This window comes from Cyclospora cayetanensis, unplaced genomic scaffold (genome assembly GCF_002999335.1).
Source record: "Cyclospora cayetanensis isolate NF1_C8 unplaced genomic scaffold, CcayRef3 CcayRef3_contig_5, whole genome shotgun sequence".
Classification (NCBI taxonomy): domain Eukaryota; phylum Apicomplexa; class Conoidasida; order Eucoccidiorida; family Eimeriidae; genus Cyclospora; species Cyclospora cayetanensis.
In genome coordinates, this window is record NW_020312480.1 from 251,936 (window position 1) to 278,427 (window position 26,492).

General features: G+C 51.3%; 5 protein-coding genes across 5 annotated transcripts; 2 read left to right on the forward strand and 3 right to left on the reverse strand.

The window, feature by feature from the left end:
* Nucleotides 1–11,519: 11,519 nt before the first annotated feature.
* LOC34619827 (peptidyl-tRNA hydrolase 2, mitochondrial) lies at nt 11,520–13,081 on the reverse strand. Its single transcript, XM_026334740.1, has 5 exons — nt 13,060–13,081; nt 12,505–12,728; nt 12,131–12,205; nt 11,744–11,795; nt 11,520–11,569 (listed from the first exon to the last, which is right to left on the reverse strand). The coding sequence occupies exons 1-5, from the start codon at nt 13,079–13,081 to the stop codon at nt 11,520–11,522; spliced, it is 423 nt and encodes a 140-aa protein (XP_026190525.1).
* Nucleotides 13,082–14,993: 1,912 nt separating this feature from the next.
* Nucleotides 14,994–16,924, forward strand: LOC34619826. Its single transcript, XM_026334774.1, has 4 exons — nt 14,994–15,454; nt 15,566–15,611; nt 16,066–16,235; nt 16,615–16,924. Exons 1-4 carry the CDS (start codon nt 14,994–14,996, stop codon nt 16,922–16,924), a joined length of 987 nt encoding a protein of 328 aa, XP_026190559.1.
* A 695-nt stretch (nt 16,925–17,619) lies between these two features.
* LOC34619825 (dynein light chain roadblock-type 2) lies at nt 17,620–18,823 on the reverse strand. Its single transcript, XM_026334776.1, has 4 exons — nt 18,659–18,823; nt 18,286–18,357; nt 17,887–18,072; nt 17,620–17,745 (listed from the first exon to the last, which is right to left on the reverse strand). Exons 1-4 carry the CDS (start codon nt 18,821–18,823, stop codon nt 17,620–17,622), a joined length of 549 nt encoding a protein of 182 aa, XP_026190561.1.
* A 2,733-nt stretch (nt 18,824–21,556) lies between these two features.
* On the reverse strand, nt 21,557–22,111 carry LOC34619823. The gene has a single exon (XM_022733098.1). It carries the CDS (start codon nt 22,109–22,111, stop codon nt 21,557–21,559), a length of 555 nt encoding a protein of 184 aa, XP_022591495.1.
* A 524-nt stretch (nt 22,112–22,635) lies between these two features.
* On the forward strand, nt 22,636–23,359 carry LOC34619822 (mitochondrial import inner membrane translocase subunit TIM14). Its single transcript, XM_022733097.1, has 3 exons — nt 22,636–22,904; nt 23,133–23,206; nt 23,301–23,359. Exons 1-3 carry the CDS (start codon nt 22,636–22,638, stop codon nt 23,357–23,359), a joined length of 402 nt encoding a protein of 133 aa, XP_022591494.1.
* Nucleotides 23,360–26,492: the final 3,133 nt, after the last annotated feature.

A 26,492-nucleotide genomic window follows, 5' to 3' on the forward strand; every position in this document is an offset into this window, starting at 1 on the left:
GGATTTAGGGGCCCTGCTGTGCCCACTGGCACAGTGTCCCCTGCTTGGGGAATATGTGGCTGCAGCGCGGGAGACAGCTCCTCAGTCGCGTCTCGCGCTCCTCCCAGATGCCATTGGGAACCTTATTTTGCAGATCTCCGAGACTACAATGGACGGCATCCAGTGCGTACACTCCGCTCAGGCCCTTCCTCATGCTGTAGCCCCTTCAGTGTATCTCTTTTCTTTTGGTTCGTTCTGCTCCCATCTGATCCGCCTGCCGCTCCCTCTATCGCACGTACCGTCTTTTTTGTTTGTTTGCCACCATCTGTGGTCGTTTGTGGCCATATGCACCGGCGTTTCTGAGGCCAATTTCACCGCTCTGCTTGCTTAGGCCTCTGTCCCGGCCTCCATTGCGAGGCCCCAAGGCTCTGACATATGCCGTTTTCGTTCTTCTCGTGGCTCTGCCTTGATTGCGCTGAACTCCAGTGCCAACGGCTGCCTGTTCTAGCAATGCCATCCCTGTTTATCGCGCCTATTTATTTTTGCCCTGTCATTTTCCTACCGCAGGCACATCAGCCCTCTACTGCGGCTAATCAAAATCCTCGGGATGGACTCTGGGGTGTACGTACACCCGCTGCTTTCCGCTTTGCAGAGGTCATCCCTGCAGTCTCTTCATTTCGAGGTCCGCTCCCCTGTCCTTCTCCCGCCTCTTTTGCTAGCCCCTGCCTTTCACAAGCCGTTCTCCGGATCCCCACAAATAGTCAAGTGGTGCTGAAGTGCTGAAGTAGAGGCCTTGCTCTGGTGAGGACTCAACGTGCAGGATGCAACAGACCTCCTCAGTGCCCTGCTACAGTCCAGAGTCCGACATGAGCCCTTACTCCAGCGGCTTATCTCATGGTAAGTGTCGGTTGGGTGTCAGCAAACCCTGGTCTGCAACTAGTGTGCCCACTACATTTGGATTGCTGAAAACAGGGGTCTAGTGCAGGGTTACTGTGGATCCTGCCCGCACTCTCCTACCTCTTACCCTCAAGCCACATAATGACTTTTCTTCTCGTTGTTCATCATGCACATCCAAAGTCCGAGGGTTCACACTAGGCACTAGACCTTTGATTCTAGCGGCGTCTTCTTAGTGCTGTTTCTGCAGGCTTAGCAGCACCTTGGTCGCAGCCCCAGTGTTGCCCGCCTCCGCCTCTGTTGCTCTACTAGCATGCCTTCGCTGTTGCAGCGGTCTGGGATACGAGTCTGAGCAGCTGGTTGCTGTGGCATGCAGTCTGCTACAGCAGTGGCAGCAGCAGAAATACGGTAATCATTCTGGGATTGCACCAGACAGGCAGCAGCAACAGCTCCTTGAGGGGGGCTTGACCGACGAAACCGAAGTTTCTCTCCTGCATTGTCTGCTGACAGGCGAACATTTTTCTGATACGTGAGCCCACTACGCCCTCAGATACCACTGCCTAAACCCGCCGCCAAATTTTGACCATGTTAAATGCTTACTTTTCTTGCTTGGCCAAAAAATGTCCGAATAGTAGACAGTTTGCGGCGCCTTCGAATGCAGCAGTGGCGTTCTCGCAAAGAGTAACAGGGTGCGCGTATCATTATAGCTGTTGGATTCTCTGATCTCCTCATTGCTTTCCATTATGGTGTGCATTCTTGCTGCAGCGCCACGGCGTGCTTTCGCCTGTGCGTCGAAAATATAAGAGACGGTACGCCAGCTATCAAACTCTCCTTGATCTTATGAGCCTCCTTCGATTGTACATGTGTTGTCAGGTTGTCTGTGGATGTATTAACCTTAGCGATTGTCTGCTGTCATTTGTCGGTGATCCTGTATGCTGCATGCGCTGCCTGTGCCTATCATGATTGCGGTTCCAAGGAGTACAAGCAGCACGGGTCCGGGGGGGGCCCCCGCCGCACTCTCCAGCCCTCTACTATGAAGTGTACGAAGCGACTTTGGCCCTGCAAGAGCTAGCGAGCCGCCTGCTGGCCTTGAACTCCAAAGACGATGAGGCACTCCTTGCCTTTTGCCAACACGACCTCCCGAAGGCTTTTTGGTGAGTTGTGCCCGGCGGTACTGCTACAATTTATCTCTTTAAGAATCTCGAAACAGGGGCCGGGAAGTAACCAAGTCACCCTTACCAAAATTGTGGGCTTGAGACTTTGACTTTGGGCGGTGCACATGCTCATCGCAACGGCAGCGGATGTGTATACGATAAAGCTGCGTGTATAGTTGACTCTGTGTATTTCTTTACCATATACGCCACTGTAGATGCCTGTGCCTACCGAGTACTTTGTTTATATGTAATCTTACTAGAGATCTGCATCTGCATGTACACAGATGCTGATATATGTGTGCCAAGCAGTATACATCGAGATATGTACGGTTCCAAACATATTTTTATGTATGCATATATGCGTATTCATTTGCATGCCAGGCACCGCCGTGAGCGCTTGTTACTTGAGAGCTTCCTTTCTTCTCCGGCCTTCGTGGAGATCCGCGCGGCCCTCACCAGTGCAAACCTTCAAGGCCTACAGCCTCTGATCACCAGCTGCGGCTTCTGTCACTTCGCCGCTACAGCAAAACCAGGTATCCCACTTTGGGATTACGGAATGTGCTGAAACAATTTGAGGGTGCTGAGCTTGCGGATTGTGTTTTTAGGGTGTTGCGTTGGGTCGTAGGGTTCGTGCCTTTGAATTTGTGGTTTAGAGTATGGGGAACAGGGGTCTTGATACAAGCACTTGGTCGCACACAGGCCAGCACTGAAGGGAAAAGGTCGCAGCGGCATACTCACATGCACCCACGCATACAGATGGCAAGGGCTTTGTGTCTTTGTAGAGGAGCATTGAGTCAGAAGATACCAAAATGCCTGCTTGTTCCACGTGGATTACTCGCTAAGAGATTAGAGGTTGTTGGTTTGCATGCTCTTTCTGATAGGGATGAGTGAAGTTGTGGCTGCCGATGTTTCTGGTACAGCAAAAAAGCAGGCTGATTCTCCTGTTGCTGGGCTGGCGTTGGTCTGCGTGCCTGAGGAAGAGACACTGCTGTTGCCGCAGCAGTGCGGCACCTTGTTGTTGCTGCACCAACAGCATTTGCAGCGGAGCTGCGGTCGGAGTCGTTTGTTGCTGAGGCTGCTGCATCAAACAGGTTGGGCTTCAGTTCCCATCTGGATGGATCAGGTAGGGCCCAGCGTCTCTCACCCTGTCTGTTGCTCTCCTGCCGCTCGGACACCCCTCTCTGCCCTTGCATCCCGTGTATTTTTCCTCCGTATTTCTCACTCTCCCTGCTGGCTCCTCAAGAATTCTTTGTGCGCATGGATATTGGTACGTTACGTGCGTGTGGGTGCTACATGTTCTGAAATTGGCGCTCAACGTTAAGCATCGCTGTGTGCTGTACACCATCTGCTCACGTCTTCTGGTGTGCGATTCAGTGGCGGCAGTTGCCAGATGCAGCGGCACGAGTCTCCTATCTTCGAGCCCTGACAAATGAAGAGGACGCCTAAATCCATCTGAGGGCTTCTTAGTGGACTTCACTCCTCGTCTACCATCCGGGCAGCCTCCAAGCTGCTATGTGCGCACCTCTATCTGCTGCTGCAATGGTGACAGCATCTGATGCTGTATCCGGAGCTTTGTTCTGAACTGTACAGCCCCTGGGGGAGGAGACACGGGACCCTTTTTGCAACTATCTGAGACAAGGTCATGAGGGCTTCCTTTTTTGTCTCTTCGTTATTTTCATCATTCCGACATATGACCGGATACGTTAAATCTTATTTGCCTTTAGTTATGCGTTTTGCTTTTGGTAAGTAGGGCTTTTGGTAGATCTGTTGGAAGGCCCTCGCTCTTCGGCCACTGGTGGTACCTCTGGCCGTTACTGCCCACTTTGGCCTATTTCGAGGTTCTATGTTGGCAGAAATCGAGAGAGCCTGAACTGTAGAGGGATTCAGATGCTGCTGTGGTATCACTGGGTAGGTGACATCCTCACAGATGGGAAGATAGACTTAGTAACGAACGCCCTGAAGCTATCGATAAAATATTGATCTTGTTCGGACCCCTGCAAAAAACGAATGAAAGAGGCGGTTAGCATATTTATTTCTGTCCTTTGGCTGAGCCCTGAAAGCAGTGATGTGGGGCGCTGTAAAACTGAAGAGAGCAGCAGGTAGGTGGTGAAAGAGCGAGTAGGCCAGTCAGAACCCCGAAATAGGCCCTCCAGTAAAAAAATCATACTTAAAAAGGGGTCGAGGTATCTAGTGGAGTGGATTCACTGAATCACGCTGTTGGGGTCTGGAAGAATCTTCTGGCACGAGAGGTATTCCGGATTTCGCCCAGCTACAATACACGAAGTTCCACCTATTGAGGAAACACGATATTGCCAAGGTTTAACAGCGGTCTTGAAGGGTTTAGGCTAATCGACAATAAAGGCTGTTTTTGTAGCTCTTGTGGCGCTGACTGAAGCGGGAATATATCACAAGAGAACTCACATCAAATTTTATTTTGATCTCTGTCTAGGTCTTTCCCCTGGCCAAAGCATGCACATCTTCAAATCACATACATGTTTTCCCTCTGATGAAGAGTTCTCTACAACGCGTTGCTCATTTCCTATCCAATTCATACAATTTGGCGTTTATAATTTCTTGCTTTCAGGGTAAGCATGCAGGTGTCGCAGGCAGCGAAGTCAGGCCTCGGAATTGCTAAGGCGCCAGCGCGTCGAGGCTCACACCACCTAACCAGATTGCAACGTGGGAGTTGCCCGAGAAAAGCAAGGAAACTTTTGGATGCCCCGTGAGAAAGCTCTCCGGAAGGCCTCCTAGCGGGCTTATCTATACAAAGACGTCTTGACGTACACTACAGATATTTTGCTAAGCATTAGTTACGAGCTAACTGATTGGTTTGGCTGTTCATCTGGGCTCTTTCTTTGGATGGGGGAAAGCTCAATACAATAATAGTGCACCCTGTACCTGAGGGCTACGTATGCACGTTTAGATAGGTGTGAATGCGCGGAGTGCTCAGAGCACGCTAACAGCATACACTAGCTTCCACACTTCCCTGGTTCCGGAACTCCGTGCAGTGAGGGCAAGGATGGGGGAGATTTGTGCAAGGGACTCCTACGACCGCTTTTCATGGACACTGAATGGAGCTTTATAATTCTCAAAAGAGGTGCTCCATAAGTTAACTACTCTCTTTATGAGGCCTCTCGAATTGCGGTGACAGGCTACGCTGCCCTTAAACAGTTTCTACAAAACGTTGTTAGAATCAATAATTAGTACAGAATTGTCTGACCAGTTTGCCTATTGATGCACAAGATTCGTTTCAGAGTCCTGTTTGTTTGAAACACTGTGATGTAATGCAGTGCACGTGTGCCTTAGATACTATATCGAACCAGGTGCGCATCCTCGGAGTGCTTTGAGGTCCCAACTAGGCGCACCATGCCAGTCATATGCTCCCCTCATCTCGGTAACTCTGAAGTAAGTGGTAATCACCATGCTTTTGCAACACTGCTGCGGCTTTGGGCATTCATATCGAGGCCTCTGATCCCCAAGTCTGCAAGATGCGTTGCGGTGTCGTTGCCAAGGACCACTGCCTCACGGGTAAACGCAATCAGGATCACATCAGTCCATGAATGCGCAGCATATCATGAATAATGGCTTAAGATAATATTTGCTCCCCCCTTGGCAGCGGGAAGGTAAATCTACGTAAAGACGTGCATTTGAATGGCTGACCCGTCAAATGAGACCCGCGAAGAATTGGTATTCATAGGCACACTAGTTTTCCGTATCCTGGGCAAAAAGTACTAAATAAAAAAGATAATAATTTTCGCGACTCTGGTAAGATCAAGTAATTAGTGAATCGACAACTTGCTGCGCTTCATGGAGAAGCCAATCTTTGTCGAGCCTTGGCTCACTGGTAATAGGGTCACTTTCGCAGAGACTCTGGTTCCGCCAACCAGGAAAACACGGGACAAGAATATTGCTGCAAACTTCTCTGGGCAACGAGCCTACAAGAACTCTATTGTTCAGCATTACCGGGCTGCTGCACGAGGAATTTGGCGCTGTTTGCCTCACTGTCGCAGGCATCTTGGTAGTGAGTGCTCCATTGGGATATTGCGCAGCCAACCGAGAGGGCTTCAGGCTTGACCAGTCAGTTTTTGCAGAAGTTGTGATAGTGAAAGCCGTTTTGTTGTCTCTAAAGACGTGGTGGTTCAGCGGTTAGAATCGGGATGTCCTGATTCCTTGACGACATCAGACCGATAGTCTCAATCAGTACATAGAAACCTGTACGTACTCGAACCCAGAATTGTGAGGCTGCTAGCCTGCTGGCTGTAGCGATGAATGAAAAGGGTCAAGCAGACCTGAATCTGGGGAAATTGGGGAGATGACCCTACATGTGTTTAGGGAGCACCTCAATTTGTCCCGCAGAAGAGTAATCGAATACATTAGTCCCACGTACAGTCCCTTCAACGCTGTGTGTAAGTAGATGATCGTGTCCATGTGCTCACCTTGTTTGCTTATCGCCCACGACTGGTGGAATGCTCTTCTTGACCGGTTTTAATGTGTGTGTTGAATACTGGGCTACGCGACAATAGTTCAACAGTAAGTAGCCTACAGTATTCGTTTCATGCCGCTGTTAGAGCGTCAGCTTTACTTACTACAACCGAAGGAAAATCCATTTACATGCAGCCCATGGGTGAAACAATCTAGGAGCTGCGAATGCAAGTGAATGAGCTCCGCACTCCATTGTTCAGCCTTAGTAGAAGCACTTATGGGGCTGGAAGAAAGCCTTGAAGAACTTGTTGGCCCTGTTCTCTTTTATTCTGGGGCAGGAATTTCTCCTTATACTCCGTACCCACAAAATTGAGAGTTGAGTAGAGGTTTTCCATTTGTTTTAGTGTACTCTTCTTAATCAATATTTGCTGCATATTCCATGCACAATGAAGCAAGGCCTCAGGCAGTTGATTCAAGGCAAACCACGTGAGGGCAACGTAACACGTCACCACCTTCTGCTGCGTGAGTCAGCCAGATCCCTACTTGGAGGAATAGGGGAAACTTTTCCCCTGCCAGGTCCAATAATATCTGTTTGCTTCAGGTGTAATGTGCACCAACAAAGAAAAACCAAAAACTGATCGCAAAGCCTGCTGTCTACGCAGCATAGGGGTGACCTCGGATTGAGCACTAGCTTTGAACCACCATTAATTGGTTGTTAAAAGCCTGATAGGATCGAAACCGGAGCCTAATTCTTCCCTGCCTAGGGCTATTGTGTAGCAAACGTCCTGTTTGGGTGTTCTGTGCTCTGTAGCCCTTGCAGCTTCCACCGTAATGCACAGACTGTGGCGAGTAGCTGCTGGTTGACATCATAGGTGTGACCACATATGGCTCGTTTCACTCCTTCCTCTACAGACAAAATGTTACATAGCTTCACAATACAAAGCAAGGACGACACTCATTGTATGCGATTTACCAGCCGTGCACGCAGGAGATTTATTTCACCACCTCACGCATAGTGTGTAGCAGATGACATTTACACGGGCCGGTTAGGGTCTTTCAGGCTTCTCAGAAGAGGCCAAGAAAAATTTCGGAGGACTCAAAGGTGGGAGATGAGGCTCTCAGGGGGGCGTGGGAGCACCGCCATGAGCGTCTACGACCAACAGATGTTGTTGGCTTAGCCTTCGTGGAGATCGTGGGCAGGCTCAAGGCTGGAGTCATGGAGAAGCAGATATCCAAGAAGAAGGATAACGGCAGAGGCAAGGTCCTAATAATGGAGAATGGGGGAAGCCTTTGTACAACGAGGCAGGTGTAGTGGCCAAAATGCTACTGTTGGCGCTGAAAAGATGGATAGTCGTGCTTCTATTAGGGCCACGAAAGTTGCCATTGCAGTTTGGAACTTTTTCAAGATGCTCTAAATAGGAAGAAACAAGGTTGCTGCTCGTTTCTACATTGCCCTTGCTCTGTTTTTCACTCATGCCTTCGTCAGTTCGTACGAAGCCGGGGTGCGCAATCACGGCCAACTCCACATGGAGCTTTTCTACACTACCGACCAGCCTTGTTTCACTTTGCCTTCGCGAAGAACCTGATTGTTCACACCTTGCTATTTGTATTTAAGTAGGTTGCTGTGATTCTCAGGTAGTATGGACGTATTTTCAAGTACACTCTCAGCCCCTCATGTGTGTTCCTCTTTAGTCGTTTGTTTAATCTGCCTCTGTAGGGGCCTGTATGGAAGTTTCTCGCCCGAATTTTTCTTAGCCCGCCATGTTTGACAGCTTGCTGAGAAGATATGAGGCGCAAGTAGCGGAGGCCGCAGGTCTACGCTTTTCTTTTCGCGTGTCTTCTTTCGGTTGTGCTGTGGATATCAGCTAAGACGTGTGCTTCAACCTACACTAGGCGTTGAGTGATGCGGCCCCCCATGGAGAGCCTGTGAATCTCTGGATGGATCTTTGCTTGGTACTTTCACCCTACACCCTACACACCCAATAAGACCTTTTCAAAACGCAGTTAACCGGGTTATTAGTCTTTAGCGCTGCCATTATCCGACTTGCTAAGTAGTGTAATTGATGCTGGCGCCTTTGGCATGCATACACATGAACATGCTCATTTCCTTGCACATCCGAGAGTCGAAAGGACGCGGAGACATGTGCGATGCCCTAAAGACCACCACGTCCTGCATCCATTACATCATGTGATGCATCCAAACCTTCACAGGCCAATCTCAGTCAGCAGCAGGATGTATCCTCTACCCCAGGAACTCCTGCATGCGCCCCAGGAGAAAACGAACCGCATTCCGCAAATTCATCCACACCTTCTAAGCCCCTGCCTATTCCCGCTGGAAGCCCCATCCCTTCATCTATCCGTCATAAGCTGTAGCTTCTTCATCTAAAGCGGAACGGTCAAGAGCAAACAGGCTCCTAGAAAGGGGCATCCCCTGTGGACACTTGGAAAGGGTTTTCTAAGGGCCCTATAATAATGATACGGTAAAGAAAGGCAGCGTGCTGCGGGTTCGTTGGGACGAAGGCATATTCCACAGCCCTAAAGCTACGTCGACCAGGTGTTGTTAATCTTGCTGGGCCGTGTGTCACCCAATACCTCTTAATGCCGCTCCTAATTCCCCTTTATAGCAGCTGGCGTGCTTTTCGCTCTATTTCACAATGTGATTGGTCCATTTATATACGCATTACCGTTTCCCTATTTTTCTCTGCCTCTCTTTCTTACGCCTCTTACGCTATACTTGCCTTCGGGTTCCCTGCTCATTTGTGGGCATATCTTGCCGTCGATTTGCATCTTGCAGTGCATGCACTTCTGTTTGCCACTTGTCGATTGTATTGAGTGTACTTTTCCCTTACACTTGCGCTACGAGACTCCCAGGCAATGTTCACGGTGTCGGGAAATCTTGAGCTACAGAACACGGTCCCTATGCGCCCTTTTCTCCCTCTTAGAACGTAATTTGATTCAAATTCTGCCTGAAACGGAGGGTGACGAAGGAAGGGTGGAAGGAGAGCTAAGCGATCGGCAAATATGAATTCGAAGACTCTGCAAAGCGATACGAAGAGATGATCCCATTGATATGTTAGATTGAGAAGAACGAATAAGGAAGGGACAGCGAATGTGAAGGACTGGCATCGGCAGAGACGGGGGACACAGGTGCCCACAGGACTCAAGCACTGCTCAAATGATCCACGTAAAAGTACAATAGAACACTTGCTGGAGAGCAATGCGACGGGTTGTTAATGCCCTAAAAGATAGCTTTTTGTCGGAAGCCTAGGGCTCCATCCTATGCATGACGGCAGCAGAAGCGACATCATGACGACCCACACAACACCTCTACGTGTAGTGAAAACATATGACAATGGAAGCAGAGAGAACAAAAGAGGACCACAATAAATCTCATATGCGTGATATGTTCATGGCCTGCATGTCGCGCCGCTCCTGTAGGGCCCCATACAGAATTGATGTCATGGTGCAGCATTTGCTCCCTGCGCCTCGCTAGCGCCAGGTACACTCACACGAGCAATGTCCCACCAAAACTTCAGCCCCCACTTATGGAGGGCACTCAGAGGGAGGGCGTCAAAAGGAACTCTAAAGATCAGGCTGAGGAAAAGCCATATACTCCACTGGCCTGTCTTACGTTGGACCAGTCTCCTTGAGATACCTGGGGCCGAAGATTTAGGGGACACGCGAATGCCAAGCAGTTTATGGACAAGAAGGTTTTCATCAAATACACTCAATTGAGTTTCTTGTGTCCATCAGCCGAGATGTCCTCACCGCAGCTTTTTTTTTACTGTTTATACGAATCCATGGATGTATCTATAAACAAGATTGTTCATGCATGAGTTTGTCTTTACCTTCTTACTTGGTAAAAGAAACCGACCTTTTCAGTCTTTAATAGGTATCAAAACAGGCAAACAAATGACGTTGCTTCACCCATACTGCTTTTCTGTGCATCAGCGTGCGTAAATGTAGAGCCACATGATATGTGTCTGGTCTACAAGCACATACCTAGATGCACGGACGCATCCTGTATGCATAGTACACATGGTTTAATGGGCGCATGTACACTTGCATCAATATTTGCTTGCGGAGTTGCTTATAGAGGCGAAAAGATTCTAGTGCGCTAGTCTGTGTATGGATAGCCAGTAGAAGTATGGGGGAAACGTGTGTGCGTTGCATGTGCATAGATATGTAAGTCTCACAGCGAAGAATCGAGCGACTCATGGCTTTCGCTTCCTACCAAAAAGCCGTAGTTTTTGAATAATATTCGCTGCTTACAGGAGAGAGGAACATAGATGAATTGTTTTTCACAGCATGTGTGCACATACAAGCATGCGCATATGCTTGTGACGAGAACTGTTAGTTTTGGTCAAAAAAATGGGTCCTGAGCTGCTGACGACTTCCAGGAGATTCGTGGATGCAGGGATTTTCGCTCTCCCAAATTCTCCTCGAGCACGGACACGCTGAGCTACTTGTACTTATTTGGGCCTACTTGTGTCTAGATACACCAGCGCTTTCTTAAATGCCATTTTTCGGTGAAAGTACATCTGTAGACGAATGCACGCAGCTCTGATTTGCTCTGTGTGGCTATGCCAGGGCAATCTCCATATGGTCAAGCTCGTGCTGCGTAAAAATGAATGTAAGCTACACATGCTTCTACGCATGTGCATCCATATTTGTATCTGTTTCTAGTTTCTTTAGAAAATTACTCGAAACCTGTAAAGTCTGAGCGAAATGCGTTTCTCGGCATACACAACGCGCAGAAACATTTAGCCCCTGGACCCTTAGAGCTGGCTCATCACGCACAGGCACGGTGGCCGAGGCTGCAACAATCGTCCTCCTTCTACGCTAAAATTTCGGCGTGGCCACAGTGCAGCAGCAGTTGCAAGGGGGAGTACGCATCGAGAAACGCGGAGGTACCTAGAACAGCACAAGGATCTGCTGGTCCGGTACCAGCAACACGAGGAAGACTTGCTGCCGGCGTGTTGCGCGTCCCTTTGCGATTCCATCAGTGACGAGTATCTGTGCCACTGCTGCTGCAGCATGAGTGGTGCTCCTTTATCGCGTGCGTGCAACTCAGAGGAGTTTCAGGTGTCCGGTGACTTTGTTGATACGACTTATGGGCGCTGCGCAACACAAGAAGACACGAATGCAAAAATCACCACTGGAAACGCTTACCGGCAATGCCGTTCTGCTCCCTTCCAGACCCCCGCCTCATATCCTGCCCTTGCTCGCCCCCCTGCAACTGCCTAGCCAGCTGCATCTGTTGCTGCAATGATTGCTGCTGCTGCTTCTCTCACCAGGGCCTACAGCAATGGCCGTCATTGTCCCGCGCGGCACTTGAGTTCTTCCCTGACAAGCATCACGCCAAGAAAATACCGGGGTGCCTGAATTTCTAGGAGTCTGTGTTGCCACTGGTGCTGCACAGGCTTGAAACTGCGCAGAGGGCCCCACTAGAAAAGGGCACGATAGTACTCCTTGTGAGGTGCAGCCACCCATCGCCGCAGCAAAGACGGCTTAAAAAAGAAACTTCGCTGGGGCCTTCAAATGGTGCCGCTTCTGCACAGGCAATACGTTCTGAAAGGGAGTGTATCTACTACACGCCCAAAACCCCAACAACTGCAAAATTGACGGTCTATGCAGATCTGGCGTTTGCTCGAACCTCAAATCCTAGACCCTATACTCACTGCGTCTCGAACACAAAACACGTTAATCCCTTCCAGCATGGCGGCCTTGATGACTGCCAAGCCAGCCTCTGCATCCTGTAGCGGCAATCCAACAGAAACTTGTGGAGACCAGCGAGCATCAACGATCAGCAGCAGTGCCACCACTTCCCAAATCCATCAACCGTTGCAGCCCAAGACACTATGGTTGCTAGTGTGGCTAATAGGGTCTAGGGTCCCTGGAGGCCACTGTCAAGCTCTCCTGATTCTCCCCCCCTAGGAGCGTCTTAAGACTCCACCGTCGCTGACTTGTCTTTTGACTACCCTAATGGGCTACTACCAAGGTCCTATCTAGGGCCTCTGTTGAACGGCGCGCTTTGGGGGGGTGTTCTGCGTACGGGCAACTTAACGGCAATCTTGGCCTCGCCTGCTTCCTCCCAGATGTCCAGCCACATTGAGAGCTTCTCGTAAAACTCGAGTTTCTCTGGAGGAAGCGTCGAGGAACCGGTGCCTCTTCGCGCTGCAGCTTTAACCGCCTCTTGTGCATCTCGGGCCCTTCGGTAGGCCCCCAGCGCCGCATGGCTACACTGAGCCGCCATCTTCCCCTTCCCCATACCAACATCTAAGCAGCATCAGCACAGGCAAAAGCAGCAAGTGCAGCAGGAGACGCACTAACGAATCCCCCAAGACAAGGCGCCACTCCAGCTCTAGAGCAACGAAGAACCCAACAGGTCCCATCAAGAAATGCCTTCGCCAGCCACGCAGTACTCTGAGCAGCTTGAAAGCGGAGGAACTTCCAATGAGCCCAGCAAGCATGCGGTGTAAAGACCCTCCATTTCATCTTCCCTCCGATCCCCTATTGCCCGCGAGCCACCACCTCCCCCTTCTTTTGCACAACAAGGCTGCAATGATAGCTAGCACAAGCACCTCAGTGCGCGGAAGAGTTGGCTCACCATTCCTTACACATAACACCATTTTGCACTCTTCTTGTGCGTCCCCCATGTGCTTCTCGCGCATCCTTTTCAGAGCCTCTACCAGCTGGGAGGAGCCTTCCTGAGGCGAGGCTTGATCCCCGTCCAAGAGGGCATCGACATCGGTGCCCCCGAAAACATCGCAGTCAGGCCCAGGCCGCGCCCTCTTGAGAGCTCTCCAGAGAGCAAAGCGAGGTGACCAGCAAGGAACGCAGCACAGCAGCAGCAAGAGTAACTCAAAGATGGCCACCACCAAGAGGAGCAAACAGCCGCCAGAAGTTGGAAACCTCGCCCCTACAGATGTCACAGTTGCACAACAGAATGTACCGACAGATCAGGTTCTAGGAAGGTCAAGAGAGGCCAGCAATTACCGTCAAAGACTGAGAATCGTCGCCCAGTTGGGGGCCCTCAGAGCACACACACATCCACTGGTATTCTTAAACATGTTCGTGCCCCCATTTGAAAGTACCACTCTAAAAGGGGCGGCCACAAAAGCCTACAAAAATAATGCTGGCGGCACTTATCGCAGCAGCAACTCACAGTTCTGGAAGCAGAAGATGGTCGTGCATTCGTCTTCTTCTTTCGAGACGGGCTTGACCAAGAACCAATTCAGAGCCTGCGTCACAGAAACACCCTTTTGCGCGAGAAATCCTAGGAAAGCTGTCCTTGAAGTGGCACTAGATGGCCTTCTAAGGGTCCAACTGGAGGGACCCCTGTAGGGAAGCCCAGAGGTTCTGTAGGGCCCCCTTGGAGACCCTCTTTGAGAGGCCCTTTAAAGGCACCTTCAAGGGCCCCCTGGGCCCTTTTGGCAGGGTGACTGTTTTCAAATCAACGCACAGCAGGGTGCAGCAGCAGTGCGAGGAGCGCTGCGAGACCGAACGCCAGCCCGAGGCTGTAGCGCTGTGAGGGCATCCCTGAAGGCAGCGAGAGGCACACGGTAAAGCGAAATTACTCTTTCGACACCAGCGATTGTATCACGAGGAGCCTAACAGCGGCACCGAGAAGTCTGAAAAAGCAGCAGATTAGGAGGTCTGAGGGGTCCCTTTAGAACGCAATCAGGGGCCCATTGCCGCCATACGGGGGTTCCCCAAAAAGGTACGAAAACGCTGCTGGCAGAGAATGAGACAGGAAGCCACAAGTGAGTCGGCAGACAGGGAGAGGCAAAGGCGTGAACGCTAGTGATAGCTTCTGTAGAATGCGTCGTAGCGGTCTTGGGGCACACCAGCAAATACACGAGCCCCTAGTTGCAAAGGGAGTGGAGCAGTCTTAAAAAGTGCAAGCCGATATGCGAGAATTTTGTTTGAAAGCTCATTGTGCGTTCTGTAGTGCCTTTAGGGCCTAGGTCTAGAGTTCAGGGGTATTTTGAGAGTGTGGCTGCTTACTGACACACACCCCAGAAAGCCCGTTCCCCCTTCAAAAATTTGAGTACGAGTTTAAAATTTGACTCTTTGGGGTACGGGTGGCCCAAATTACCCAATGGGACACGCGCCGGCGGGGGGCCCCTGAGGGGCCCACCTACTCCTAGGGGTTCCGAGCGTTTGCATGGAGGAAGAGGCTACCATTAAGTGCTAATTAGTGCTTACGGTTTAGGGGTATTTTTGCATGTTTATTACCTGCTTGACTGTCTCTTCGGAGGCCCCGCTTTCTGCAGATCTCCCCTGGATGCTAAGCCGCGGGAGTTACTGTACCACGCCTTTGCCTTTTTGCCGTTATTCCCTGGGAACTTTGTATCCTCCACTATCTCTTGCTTCTTTACGGCTTCAGCCGGGCCTGCGTGATCCTTCTGCATCTTTTTGCGTGCCTTCGAGGCCTCTCTTCTCTCCGTCACCTTTGCTATCGCTCCCCATTGCAGCAGCAGTCTCAGCAACACCAGCAGTTGTCGCAGCAACAGTTGCAGCGGCAGCAACGAAAGCACGATGTGGGCCCCTGCCATAAGGCAAGGCTTCCCTCTCGTGCTTGCTCTCAAGAGAGCGTCCGTCGTCCCCCCCTCCGCGAGGCCAGTACTCTGTCATTCCTACGCGTGGAAGGCTAACCCACATCTCGGCAAGCCTCCTCCGGGAGAGGTCCTGATGAAGACTGCGAAAGCAGCAGGGATACTCTCAGGAGGCTTTTCGCCAGATGCTAGGACATGTAGAGCTCTAAGAATTTCGATTTTGCGAAATGGCCTCTCAAAAGGCAATAGTGACACCCGGAACCCTGTGTGTGCTTCTCCCGACGCACCAGCTGCTGCAGCACATGTTTCTCCCCCATCACATAGAGTCTTTGAGGCAGTAGGAGTCAGCCGGCGAAACTTCAGCACCCGCAACATCCGGGGTCGCCTTTTCTACAAGCGAAGGCCGCTGCAGGTTCCGAGGCTTAAACCCCCCAACATACGGAGGTACTGAGTTAATTCCAGTTTCCCTCGTTCCTAAGCTTTCTTTACAGGGGATTCAATAAGGTGTTACCATGGAGTGTGAGTGTGTGTATATATGTATGACGCCGCTCGCAGCAAATGGCTGGAAGGGGCCCCCCACAAGAAGGGCATCTGTGTGAAGGTAATCAAAGCTCTACACCCTCCGCCTCTGGCTGCAGTTCCTTCTGTGATATCACGCTCTTGTTGAATGGCGCTTTCACTTTTTGCGCATTCATCACTCACTTCACTGGCCTCATCCTTTCCAGTATCATCTCCGTTCCTTCTGCGTCCCCTTGTTCTCTCCTCTCGCTTGTGGCTCCTGAGGCTGTGTTCGTGTGTGTAAGTGTGTGTGGGTGAGTAAAACCTTCTTCTTACTCTGCCCTGCTCCTCGCTGCCTCACTCCCACTACTGTCGCCTTCCTCCCTCCCCGTGTGTCTCCCTAGGCTCGAACGCCGAGCACTTCGCGTGTCCTCGCTTTCGCGCCTCGTGACCGTACAAATTTGGGAGCCTTGCGTGCCTTGTTGGGTGCTTCTTCGCTGTGGGGTCGCATCTCCACCTTTTCCGCGATGCCGTGTCGCCGCTTCCTGTGTGTTCAGGTCAGAGTCCAGACTCCCCGTAAGCCAAACAGCGGTTTGCGCAAGGTTGCGAGGGTGCGTCTCTCCACCGGCCGTGTGGTGCTGGCGTACATACCAGGGGCAGGGCATTCGTTGTCAGTACACTCCAGCGTTCTCTTGAGAGGAGGAAGATGTCCAGACGTCCCTGGATGGTGAGCCACCGCTCGCCTGTATCCTCTCGCTGCAAAGGCCTGCACCTGCATGCTGCTGAGGGGGGCCCCCTACACTGGGGACCTCATTTAAGGGGGCACTCCCATCCAATGGTGTTGCGCTTTTTTATGTGAATCGAATCTGATGAGAAGAGCGGCCGGCTGCTGCTTGTTCGTGTGGGCAGTAGCGCTATTGGTTCTACGGTGGCGTATGTGCACGTTTGCATCAGTAGCTGTACATAGCTATCGAAATATATGTGTCTATAAACCGCCCTCTCTAATATTAGGCGCCTGTTGCGGGCTCTGGTCCGGACGCGTTAGAACGGGATGGACATTTACATGCCTGGCGTCTGTGCATCCACTTTTGGCTGTTCTGCTGCAGCAACTACAAAGCCGTTAGGGGAGTGTATGATTTGTTGCCAGTGAAGAATAGAGGACGCAAGAGGAGTAAATACGGGGTCAAGCTGGCCCCCGAAAGGAAAGAATGGATGCGGCAGAGGCAGAACCAGAGGCACCTTACTACAGACGCGGATAGAGAGCACTTTAACGCCTTCAAGTGGGCCACGTGGACGAACTCGCAGGGGGAACCTCTCCTCCGGAAGCTTGCGCAGGAAGAGGAGGTTCCCAGAGACGTCAAACATTTTAACAAGTGGTTTAGGCTCAGGACACAACGCAGGGGAGAACAAGCTTGAGTCTGCCACAAACAATAAACCCTAGACCTCATGGTGGGAGTTCGTGAAAGGTTTCCTTCCTTCAAAACGCACCAGCGCCACCCACTTGGCGGGCTTTGATGGGTCTCCTCGCATGTAGCACGGTAGTTCGCATACGTCTTCTAATCTCATACGTGAAGATTTTCCCTTGCAAATCAGTTGTGGCGACGTCGGTCTCACACAGTGCGAAGTCAGCAGACTGGGAGCAGAATATGTCAATACGCATGTATGCTGCCCCTGTTCCTCCTCGCATTGATGCTCACACGAGGTGCAAAACAGCTAAAGGATAGAATAGGATTCAGTTTACAAACGGTTAAGGATACACAGTTCCCTACTCCGCCCCTTGGCCCCCTGTTCTGCTCGCTGGTCAGCTTGCCATTTAGGTAGCTACATGAATAGCGATTGAAAAGGCTGCATGCGTGCCCAGGTGACCGTGCAGCTTCCAAACAGCCGAATTTTCCAGCTGGCCACGTGCCTAGTTGCTCTCCTCATTAATCAAGGCTTCGTGCCCAATTGAGTACGATTCTGCCTAGCCACGCGCCAAGCAAGCACCGGTGTCCCTTGCATAGTTGGCTGACCAGCTAATTAGGAAATTTTGAAGTTCGCCCTCTAGGTAGTCATTCATGCAGCAAGTAATAAATCTGGGTGGCTAAATGGTTCGGAGGTTGGGCTGCTGGCTAGCTAGTTGCTGCGCCCTGAGTATCTGCATTTGGATCTTGGATTACCAGGAGAAGATATTCTCCGTCTGGCGCTAAAAGAATCTCATGCTTCTTCGAGCGAACGCGCAGAAAAGTGACGTCATTCTGCACACAAACCAGAAGGCGTAAAATTCTGCATTCTGGGAAAACCTTGGGCCAGCTCTAACTATTTTTTCAGGCCCAAAGACAAAAGATTGCGTCTCGGAGCAATATTGTCTGACCCAGTTTTGACGCCAAGGTCCTTACCTGAGGGTCTAGGTCTCTCACAAGGGACCTTGCTCTCTCTGACAGCTGGGACGCAGCGCCTGCATAGGCGGCGGTTTGTTGCGCGTCGAGCGTTGAGCGCAGCACTGCACCATCGGCTCCAAGAACAATCACCCCACGCACGCCCTTGTGCGTTTTGATACGGTTAAGAGTTTCTTCTACTTCGGCCTAATCACATGCCATACGAAGCAAAACTGTGGAAAGTGACTAGACGGGGGAGGGAGAGCCATGATGGGGTGCAAGGAAAGCAGGGGCACTTCAAGCGCACGAGGGTTAAAAGATTGTCGCTTTATGCATTGACTCACCATTGCTCCAAGCGCGCTGCAGAAAGAAAAGGGTCGATCGCGGCCCAAAGAAATTAAATCGCTTCCTAATACTCGCCTTGGGCAGCCAAAAAGCCGCAGAGCTGAGGGTGGACGTTTCCAATTTGAGTGAGCGAACACTAGCTGGTGTCTAAACAGTCCATTTAAACGCCTCTAAGGCAAAAATAGGTGCCGCCAAGCGTCAGAATGGAAGATGCGTGCCTTCTACGCCCAGCAGCTTCGTCGGTGGCAGTCGGCTGCCCGGGTGTGTACCTACCCCGCGGCACTTGCTTGCTCCTTCAAATCCTCCAGCTCTAAAAGATTATTGTGGTGTCAACACGTTATTAAGCATGCCTAGGTGATTGTATCAAAAGCAGAACCGATTGCACCTGAAGGGGCCCCCGGGGGAGCCCCAGGTGGTAGATGGGGGCCCCCGGGAAATCCCAGCAGGCCGTTGGGGGCCCTGGTGCCTCAACTGGAAGGTTGAACTGCGACCTACTGGGGCCCTTCGTATCTTTGAAATCTTTTGCTTGGCAGTATAGCACACTGTTTGTGCTGTCAACTAGACTTTTTGGACAGAAGTCACCGGTGAGGCGGTGTGGTCGCCAGGCTCGCATCGCTAACTGGGATCCATAAGCGCTTCTTTGTCTGCCCCAGGCCCTGAGCCTTTAGCACTCCCACCTCGATACTTTTTGACTTTTCGCTACGCCTCTCCTTTTAAGGGCCTCAAAAGAGGCGCCTGTAGCGCATGGGGTCCTTAGGGCCCCTGAGGCCCTGAGAGACATACAGCCGAGAGCCTTTCGCCATCAGCAGCTTGAGGGAGGCCTTTCAGCTTGAGCCACGTGACATGTGCCACTTGGCGCGAAAACTGGAGTGTAGGATCACCTCAAATCTTCTGCTGCCTAACCATTACCTAGGGTTCACTGGCGACCGTGTATCGGGAAAATCCCCTTGGGCTGTGCTACGAACGACCCCGAAGGAGATTCTGTATGGCTAAAATGGGAGCAGCACTCTCTCGAGTGGTCTTCCAGCCCCCACAATATCCTGGGGGCCCCGGGACGCCTCCTGAAACCAGCGATCTCGTCACCCTCACCACAAAGAAGGGAGATACAATTCACGCCTTTCACATCAAAGGGTACGCAGCGCGTGTAGGGCTTAAGGTGTCTTAGCGAAAGCACATAGACCACCTATTCGAGCCCTGACATGGCCCTAAAGAAAGCTGAAGGAGGGCGCCTCAAAGGGCCCCTTTGGAGCACCTACCCAGGCTAGCGGATAGAGATTTTGCGGAATTAAACCATGCACCGATCCACCGCATAACGATTTTTTGCTTCTGATGGTGCTTATGCTTTCGCTGCTGCTACAAAGGGGAGGAGGAACTCTAACTCTTCTGTACTCCCATGGCAATGCGGAAGACATCACTCTTTCAAGAGGATATTTCCAGCAACTCGCCGCGTTCTGCGCCGTGGATGTGTTCCTTTACGAGTATGTTGGTACGCATGAAGTATGCAGCGGCTTCTCTGCGGCCCTGTAGCTAAGAGGCCCCAGCGTGGAGCTTTTACGCAGTAGACAAGCAAGAGCAAAACGATCCGAGGTTGAGGGTGTCCAAACAAGGAACCGCGGAGGAGACCACCCTCGAAAGAAGATTCTTAGGGTCCCATGCCCTTACTTTCAATATCCAGTTATGCCTGCTGCCCCTGTTGCCGCTGCAGGGTATGGATGGAGCACTGGAAAGCCCTCCGAGCAAGGCGTGTATGAGTCCGCGGAGGCAGCGTTGGAGTATCTGACACAAGAGCTGCGTATACATCCCGGCAAAATCGTTGCTTATGGGAGATCTCTTGGTCTGCTGCTGACGCTGCTGCGCTTGTTGCTGCTGCACACCCTGAAGAGAGGGCCCGTGGTTCGCCTGTTGCCTTTTTTTGCCACTACTGTAGCTCCTACTGAGGGCTGCCACCGGATAAGCTGCCGTTAATCGCTAGCCTGTGCGCCTTCTTCGTGCAGGATCGGGGCCCAGCGTGCATCTATGCGCACTACATCCGTTGGGGGGCCTCATCCTGCAATCGGCCCTGCTGTCGGTCCACCGCGTCGCCTTGCGGCTGCGGCTGTCTCTCCCAGGAGACCTTTTCAAAAACATTGAGAAAATTCACAAAGTGGAGTGCCCCGTCTTCTCTATTCACGGCACCAACGACGAAATTGTCCCTGTAGCACACGGAATTGTAAGGCGCGACCCCTCACAAAGTGCCTAATGGAAACTTTCGTGTGCTGCACTTGGCAATTGCATGCTCGCTGTTTCGCTCGACCCACCCGCATTTTGCCCACCACCCAAGGTCCTTCCTGGAGGCCAGCGCGTGTCTTCTCCTTGCCATGGTGCGAGGCATGTGCACTTAGGGGGCCCATGTTTCGGAATGTGTGCGCCGCAGGAGCTGTACAAAAAGGCTCGTCTGCGGGTCAGTCCATTCTGGGTTGAGGGAGGAGGGCATAATAATTTGGAGCTGCTTTCGAGAAGGGAGTTCTTCTTCGCTATGTCCCGATTTCTTAGGCTCATTCACCAGCGCAACCAGTTGCAGGGGCACCAACAGGAGCAAGGCCATCAGCAGCTGGCTGCGCCAGCCGCTATGGCTAACGAGGCATGAAGCGTGGATATGTGCGCGTTTCCATCAGCCCTAAGAAAGGCTGAAAACTACGTGCAGCCAGTTCATTGTACAGACACCTCACAATCGCCGGTCTCAGTGGCCAACATATGCCTAAATGCATATAGTATATATATAGAACCGCGTAGCCAGGCAGTAGGCAGAAGTAAAGACACGTGGCTCAGCGAGGAATGCAAACGCTCCATGAGGTCCCAAAACAATAGCGGCAGACAGATATAATAATGCTGCGCTAGTAGCAAACTGTCAGAGGTCCCCTTTGAGACGGGTCGGGAACCAGTGCTCCCCTTTTCCAGCACAGCTTGGGGCCTCTGTGTCTGGCGAGCTCTTTCCCGTAAGAAGTCGTCGAATGCCCCTTATTTATAGGGCGTCATTGAACGCTTGGGGGCATTGGGCTGGCCGATGCACGGACTACTGCGGAGATCTAGATATAAACGCTGGGCCACAGTCGGGGAATTCGTGCAGTTTAGAGTGTCATAGACCCTCAGGAGTTTGGTGCGCCCCGCACGGCGACCCGTGTTCCCAGATTCTCTAGATAAAGGGCCCTGTTTGCTGCTTCTGGAGGCCCCTATGGCAGTACCGCGGTCGAAAGGGTCCAGCAAACAGGCGGGTTGTGGTCAACGCCCCTTGAGGAAGCCCTTTTTTCTGTGGGATCTTTTGGAGGGCCACTAGGGGCCCGCGATAGGGCCTCTCCTGAGTATCATGTTAGCGCCACCTGAGGTGTTTGGTGGCTCTTTCTTCTCCAGGCTTGAGGACCCGCCATACTTGGGGTCGTAAGAAATGGTTCGTATCTCTGTAGGTCTGCTTGCGCCTTAAGGACGCCCGCTTGGGGACAGTCAAGGCTCCTGTAGCCCCAGCTGGGGGTCCCATAAGCTTCAAGGCCTGTGCTGCCCTAAGGAGACCCCCAACTCGGGAGAGAGAGAGTGCCAGGGGAGCCACTTGCGAGAGACCGAGGAGTATGTCTTCCCGTTTCCACCGGTTGGACGCAATAGGTGAAGGTTGGAGGGGGTCAGTGAGGCCCCTAGTGTTCAGCGGGTAGAGCAGGGGCAGCGCCACACGAGCCTTCAACAAGTGGGCCAAGACCTCTGTCTTAGCCACAAGGAGCGACAGATTAGGGCCCTCCCCACCTGGGGAGGCAGGAGGGTCCGTACTGTGGGGGCTGCTCCCTTCGGGGGCCTTAGAGGCCCCGGTGGTATCAGCAGAGGCTCGTGAGGCAGGGGAGCCTGAAGAGGTCCCTGCCTGGCCTTTGGGTAACCGCATTGGGCGCCACTGCGTCTGCTGTTTTCGTGGGGGCCCCTCCAGGCCCCCAGAAACAATTGGGCGCAAGGAGATGCTGGAAGGAAAAGCGCCAGTGGAAGAAATCTGAATGGAGATCTAGACGTAAAACCAGGAAACACAGCACAAACAGAGTGCCAGGGCCGGATTCTAGAGGCCGTTGTTAAGCATGGGGGGCCCTGCGGGGCCTTGGGGCCCTTTAGCGGATAAAAGGGGCCCTTGGGCGTCGCCGTTCATTTAGTCTGGCGCGGTGGAAGAAGTCTCTTATCTCTCGGTATACCTTGCAATTCTTGAACTTGCTTCCTCTGCAGGGGCCCCCAGCGATTGGCAAAGCCTTTCAGCTTGTTGGCTGTGAGGATTGCGTTGGGGTGGCCGCACTTTGCCTCCTTCTTCTGCCTTTAGCTCTTCGCTGATATTCTTTTTAATTGTGGTTCTTTTTGGATGCCTTAATCTCTAAAATACTGCGTTTGGCATCTATCCGGCCTCTGCTTCTTATTTCAGAGTCTGTGATGGTGTGGCCGCTGGTGTTTCTGGCTGCGGGTGGTGCGGCCTATGCCGTCCGTGGAGCCTTTCGACTAGCGAGCCGCACGCGTTTGGGAGCGTCGGGCAGCTCACATGGGGCATCTCAGGGGGTACCTCTCGGAACTCCTGCGTGGCTGGAAGGCGTGCTAAAGAAGGCGGGAGATCTGCGACATCAAGTGGAGCACCTTACACGCGACATGAAGGGTTTTGAAACTCCTATGACAAGATCAGAAGCTTATCAAATCCTCAAACTTGGGTAGGTGTGGACAGGCCAGGGGCGAGGAAGTGGCAGCAATTGGCAGCGAGGTGCCTCTGGCTTGACGAAGTAAAAGGAGAGCCTCGCACAGGCAGTATTCAAAGGCCAACGCGAAGACTCTTCTGTCTAAAGATAAAGGGCAGGAGAGTCAAGAGATCGGGCAATTGAAAGATGAAGTGGCTGTATATCAGGTGTTTCCCTTGGTCTTGCGGTGTTTGCGTGTTTCAGTCCCGCGGCATCAAAGGAAAAGATTCTGCAGACGCATAAGCAGCTGATGCTAAGGAATCACCCAGACAATGGAGGTGAGCACGCATGTATGAATTCGCGGTGACGAGACGAAGCATGGCTCTGGTTGGAGTCAGCTATTCCGTGACCCGTTGTGCATTCTTTGTGTAGGCTCCACCTATGTGGCCGCAAAAGTGAACGAGGCGAAAGACAAGCTACTACGAGGCTAAGCGTTATCTTCATTCATAGGCATTCTCCTGGAGGCAGCGCCTGAAGCTATGCATTTATATTCAGATATTATCTGAAAGTGGAGCAGGTTCTTCTGTATCTGTGTATGCATCTCAGTGCCTCTAAGTGCATTGATGAGCTGGAAGTACACGGAGGAACGCAGCAGCAGTACAGTTGGCTACGGTAGTTGCGTTCCAACAGAAGGCGTAAAGGCATAGCAAAAAGAAGCAATGGCGGTACTGGCGAGAATAAAGGGCTGTAGTAGACGCTACCGATGCCGAAGCTCTACTCTACTACAGTTTGGCGGCTTTGAAAATATGACAAGGAAAAAGCCGAGCCTATTGGTGTACACACCTCTCCGGGGGTACAGGCGATCGGCTTGTGCACCCTCTAGTACAAAATTTCGGGACAGACAACAAGGAGTACTCTTAGAAGTATGCACAGGTGAATCGGTCTACATTTTTGTCTAGTAATTCATTTTATTGCTTCCCCTAGGTTCCTATAGGGTTATTTGCCCCCCAAACTAGCATAACATCAGGGCAAACTCTTAAATTACAACGCTCATTATGTGATCTCTGTATCGAGACACTTTGCTCTTGACCCACCACAAACTTGAAATTTATTTCGTCTCATCAGAATTGCCACATTCCCTTGCCCGCTACCCTCGAGCAGTACTCGAATGTGTTTTAGTGTAGCGTAGCTCGTTACAAGGCTTGCATATTTGATTACAAATTGATAATTAAGTGACTAGCGACGTTGTCTTTTCGTACCGCTTCCTTGCTGCACAGTACACCTGAGGAGATACAAGACGCAGTGCCCTGTGCATGCGAGCTACGTGCTATGAGCAAATAGCTTTGGGTGCTCGAAGTGCTCTGAAGGTGCTGCAAAGCGAACCGTAGCTGGCCACCCCCCTCCAAGCTGGGTAATTTAGGAGCACTGTTAGGACAAGACGGGATTTCTTCTGAAAGTTGCTCAATTACTTGTCACGTAGTTGGCAGCAGAGTGTCTGTACAGAGACCTTTGGCCGGCCATCGTAGCTGTGAGCACAGTATCGTTCCCCGCTTACCGACTGGCTCTAGATGCAATGGAATGCTACGTATCCTTGAAACGATTGTCGGGCTTATGATCAAGCTCTGTAGCTGTCAAACGATTTGATTTTTGTTGGCATCCAGCTGGGAAAACACACACGGGCGATGGAAATATGGCAGAACGGCTCTTCGGGTGCTACACGCCGGGTTGCAAGATAATTTGTACGCATCAGCTTCACAGCCGGTAGCGAGACACCATTTGTCGGCTTGTCAAATGTGCACCAATGTGCTGATGAGGCCATGCGGACCAGAAATATATGACACCCATGAGGATGGGCAAGCGATTGATTTCATCAGTCGGTTAGAGAAGTATCTCACTTGCTAGCCCCCAGATGAAGAGAACGAGTGATCCTTGCGGCATTTCTATCGAATGGAGAAGCATTTCAATGGTTGCGTTCTTCTGGTGGAGGCAATCGTCTGTGTACCCCAATTTTTACAGTTCAAGCCTTCATGCAAGCCGTGACTCCACGGCCATGGCCAATACCAGCTCAACAGCACGCTGTGGAAGAATTGGCACAGCTTTGCAGGGGAACTTTAGATTCGACCGGTATATTGAATGTGTGAAACTTGCTCGTTTGTACGCTGTCCATTTCCCAAAAGTCCGAGGTACCACACAGCTGTCAGTATTGGATTCGTTGAAAGTTTTAGGAGTTTTCGAATTATCTAGGAGTTTTGGGGCCCAGGCGAGTGACGCGTGTAGAGGCGGAGGATACAGAGGGTGTCGTGGAAGTGCTAGGTCTTACGGCTAGTGAGCACCGAGAACACACTAGACGGTGGATGGTACCTTATAGTGAAATAGAATGGCAAGCACGAACTTCATTGGTTCAACGAAGAGCTGCTGCAGGCTTCGATGTGTACAGGAGAGTGTGCTGCGTTGTTTTATTTACAACGGATGTCGCTTTGGACCATAGGGATCGCGGCTCTTGATAATCATCCTTCCCTACAGCACGCTCCGCCTGGAATAGCTACTTCTACGTATAAATCCTGCTTAGAGGTGGAGGGTTCAATCGTAGAGGCGTTTGTTAGATACAAATTTATGCGTAGGCACTCTCAGGTATGTAGTCCCTGATTGCCTCTTCAAGCTCTTCTCGATCTTGAAACTCGACCATGCCGAATCGGTGGGCTGTGTTTGGAATGGGGGCATTGCTCTGGGAGGCGCAACTCCATTGTTAAGCTGGTGTGTTTCTTGATTTCTTTTCAATATTGCTGATTTCTGTTTGTGAGGCAGGGAACTCACAAGAATCAGTGATTTTACGAAAGCCAGCCATCCCACCGCTACTGCGGCATTGACTTGGTCTCTTGATCAATATTTGCGAGTGTCTGTACTTGTGCTCTCGTTGATTTCACTAAAGCGGTAGGTGCACACTTGAGCTCTTCTCATTCGCACTGCTTTCCGCGCTTCTACATGCCTAGTGAATAAAGATGAGGCGAGAAATCTTTTGCTTCCCTGCACGGAGTTGGTCTTATCGCACAGCTCCAGGACATGAGTGTGTGTGCTTTGAGTTGGGTGTGTGGAAAGGGAAAGATGTAGAGCGCAAAGCTACACTAACACACTTTTAACTACAGAAGCTATATTCAACTATTAGTAGAGAATTGACTAATTCACTAGTCTATCATTACATTATATTGACTGCAAATTGCTGTAAATTTGACACAAGAAGGCTCAACATTGCATGCTTGTGCAGGAGATATTATGTGCAAAGAGCTGTAGATTGTCGGAGCAGTTTGAGGGTGCATTCACTCGCAGCGTGGCTATTCCTCTCTCCTGTTGGAGCTTCTGAGGGTTGCTGTCAGGTGAAGGTGGGATTTCTCTGGGCGAACATTGAATTACTTGGTTTTCAATTTGTATTGTGATAGGAATAAAATGTCTGCTTACGGCTGCATATTATGGAGCGATACATCTGTATTTCGCAGCAAGAGAGAGAATAGGTCGAAAGTCTGTCACTTCTTATCTATGGTCGCCTTACGAAGGCACTCCGGTACTGACTCATCGGAAACTGAAAAGAGCTATTTGGGGTTTTACAAAGGACACCCTTCGTCCCTTGCC

Excerpts from the sequence above, each read along its gene's own strand:
- LOC34619825 (XM_026334776.1), bottom strand. The coding sequence starts at position 18,823 with ATGCGAGCCTGGCGACCACACCGCCTCACCGGTGACTTCTGTCCAAAA. Across the intron at positions 18,358-18,658 it reads AGGCACCAGGGCCCCCAACG|ACACCAGCTAGTGTTCGCTC; the intron begins GCCTGCTGGGAT and ends TGGACTGTTTAG. Across the intron at positions 18,073-18,285 it reads CGGCTTTTTGGCTGCCCAAG|GCCGAAGTAGAAGAAACTCT; the intron begins GCGAGTATTAGG and ends GCATGTGATTAG.
- LOC34619822 (XM_022733097.1), top strand. The coding sequence starts at position 22,636 with ATGGTGTGGCCGCTGGTGTTTCTGGCTGCGGGTGGTGCGGCCTATGCC. Across the intron at positions 22,905-23,132 it reads TATCAAATCCTCAAACTTGG|TCCCGCGGCATCAAAGGAAA; the intron begins GTAGGTGTGGAC and ends TGCGTGTTTCAG. Across the intron at positions 23,207-23,300 it reads GAATCACCCAGACAATGGAG|GCTCCACCTATGTGGCCGCA; the intron begins GTGAGCACGCAT and ends TTCTTTGTGTAG.
- LOC34619826 (XM_026334774.1), top strand. The coding sequence starts at position 14,994 with ATGTGGGCCCCTGCCATAAGGCAAGGCTTCCCTCTCGTGCTTGCTCTC. Across the intron at positions 15,612-16,065 it reads AGAAGGGCATCTGTGTGAAG|GTCAGAGTCCAGACTCCCCG; the intron begins GTAATCAAAGCT and ends CTGTGTGTTCAG. Across the intron at positions 16,236-16,614 it reads TGTCCAGACGTCCCTGGATG|CAACTACAAAGCCGTTAGGG; the intron begins GTGAGCCACCGC and ends GTTCTGCTGCAG.
- LOC34619827 (XM_026334740.1), bottom strand. The coding sequence starts at position 13,081 with ATGGTGTTATGTGTAAGGAATG. Across the intron at positions 12,206-12,504 it reads AGATTGCCGTTAAGTTGCCC|GATGCAGAGGCTGGCTTGGC; the intron begins GTACGCAGAACA and ends TTGCCGCTACAG. Across the intron at positions 11,796-12,130 it reads TGTTTTGTGTTCGAGACGCA|GGAAGAACTCAAGTGCCGCG; the intron begins GTGAGTATAGGG and ends GATGCTTGTCAG.
- LOC34619823 (XM_022733098.1), bottom strand. The coding sequence starts at position 22,111 with ATGCGGTTACCCAAAGGCCAGGCAGGGACCTCTTCAGGCTCCCCTGCC.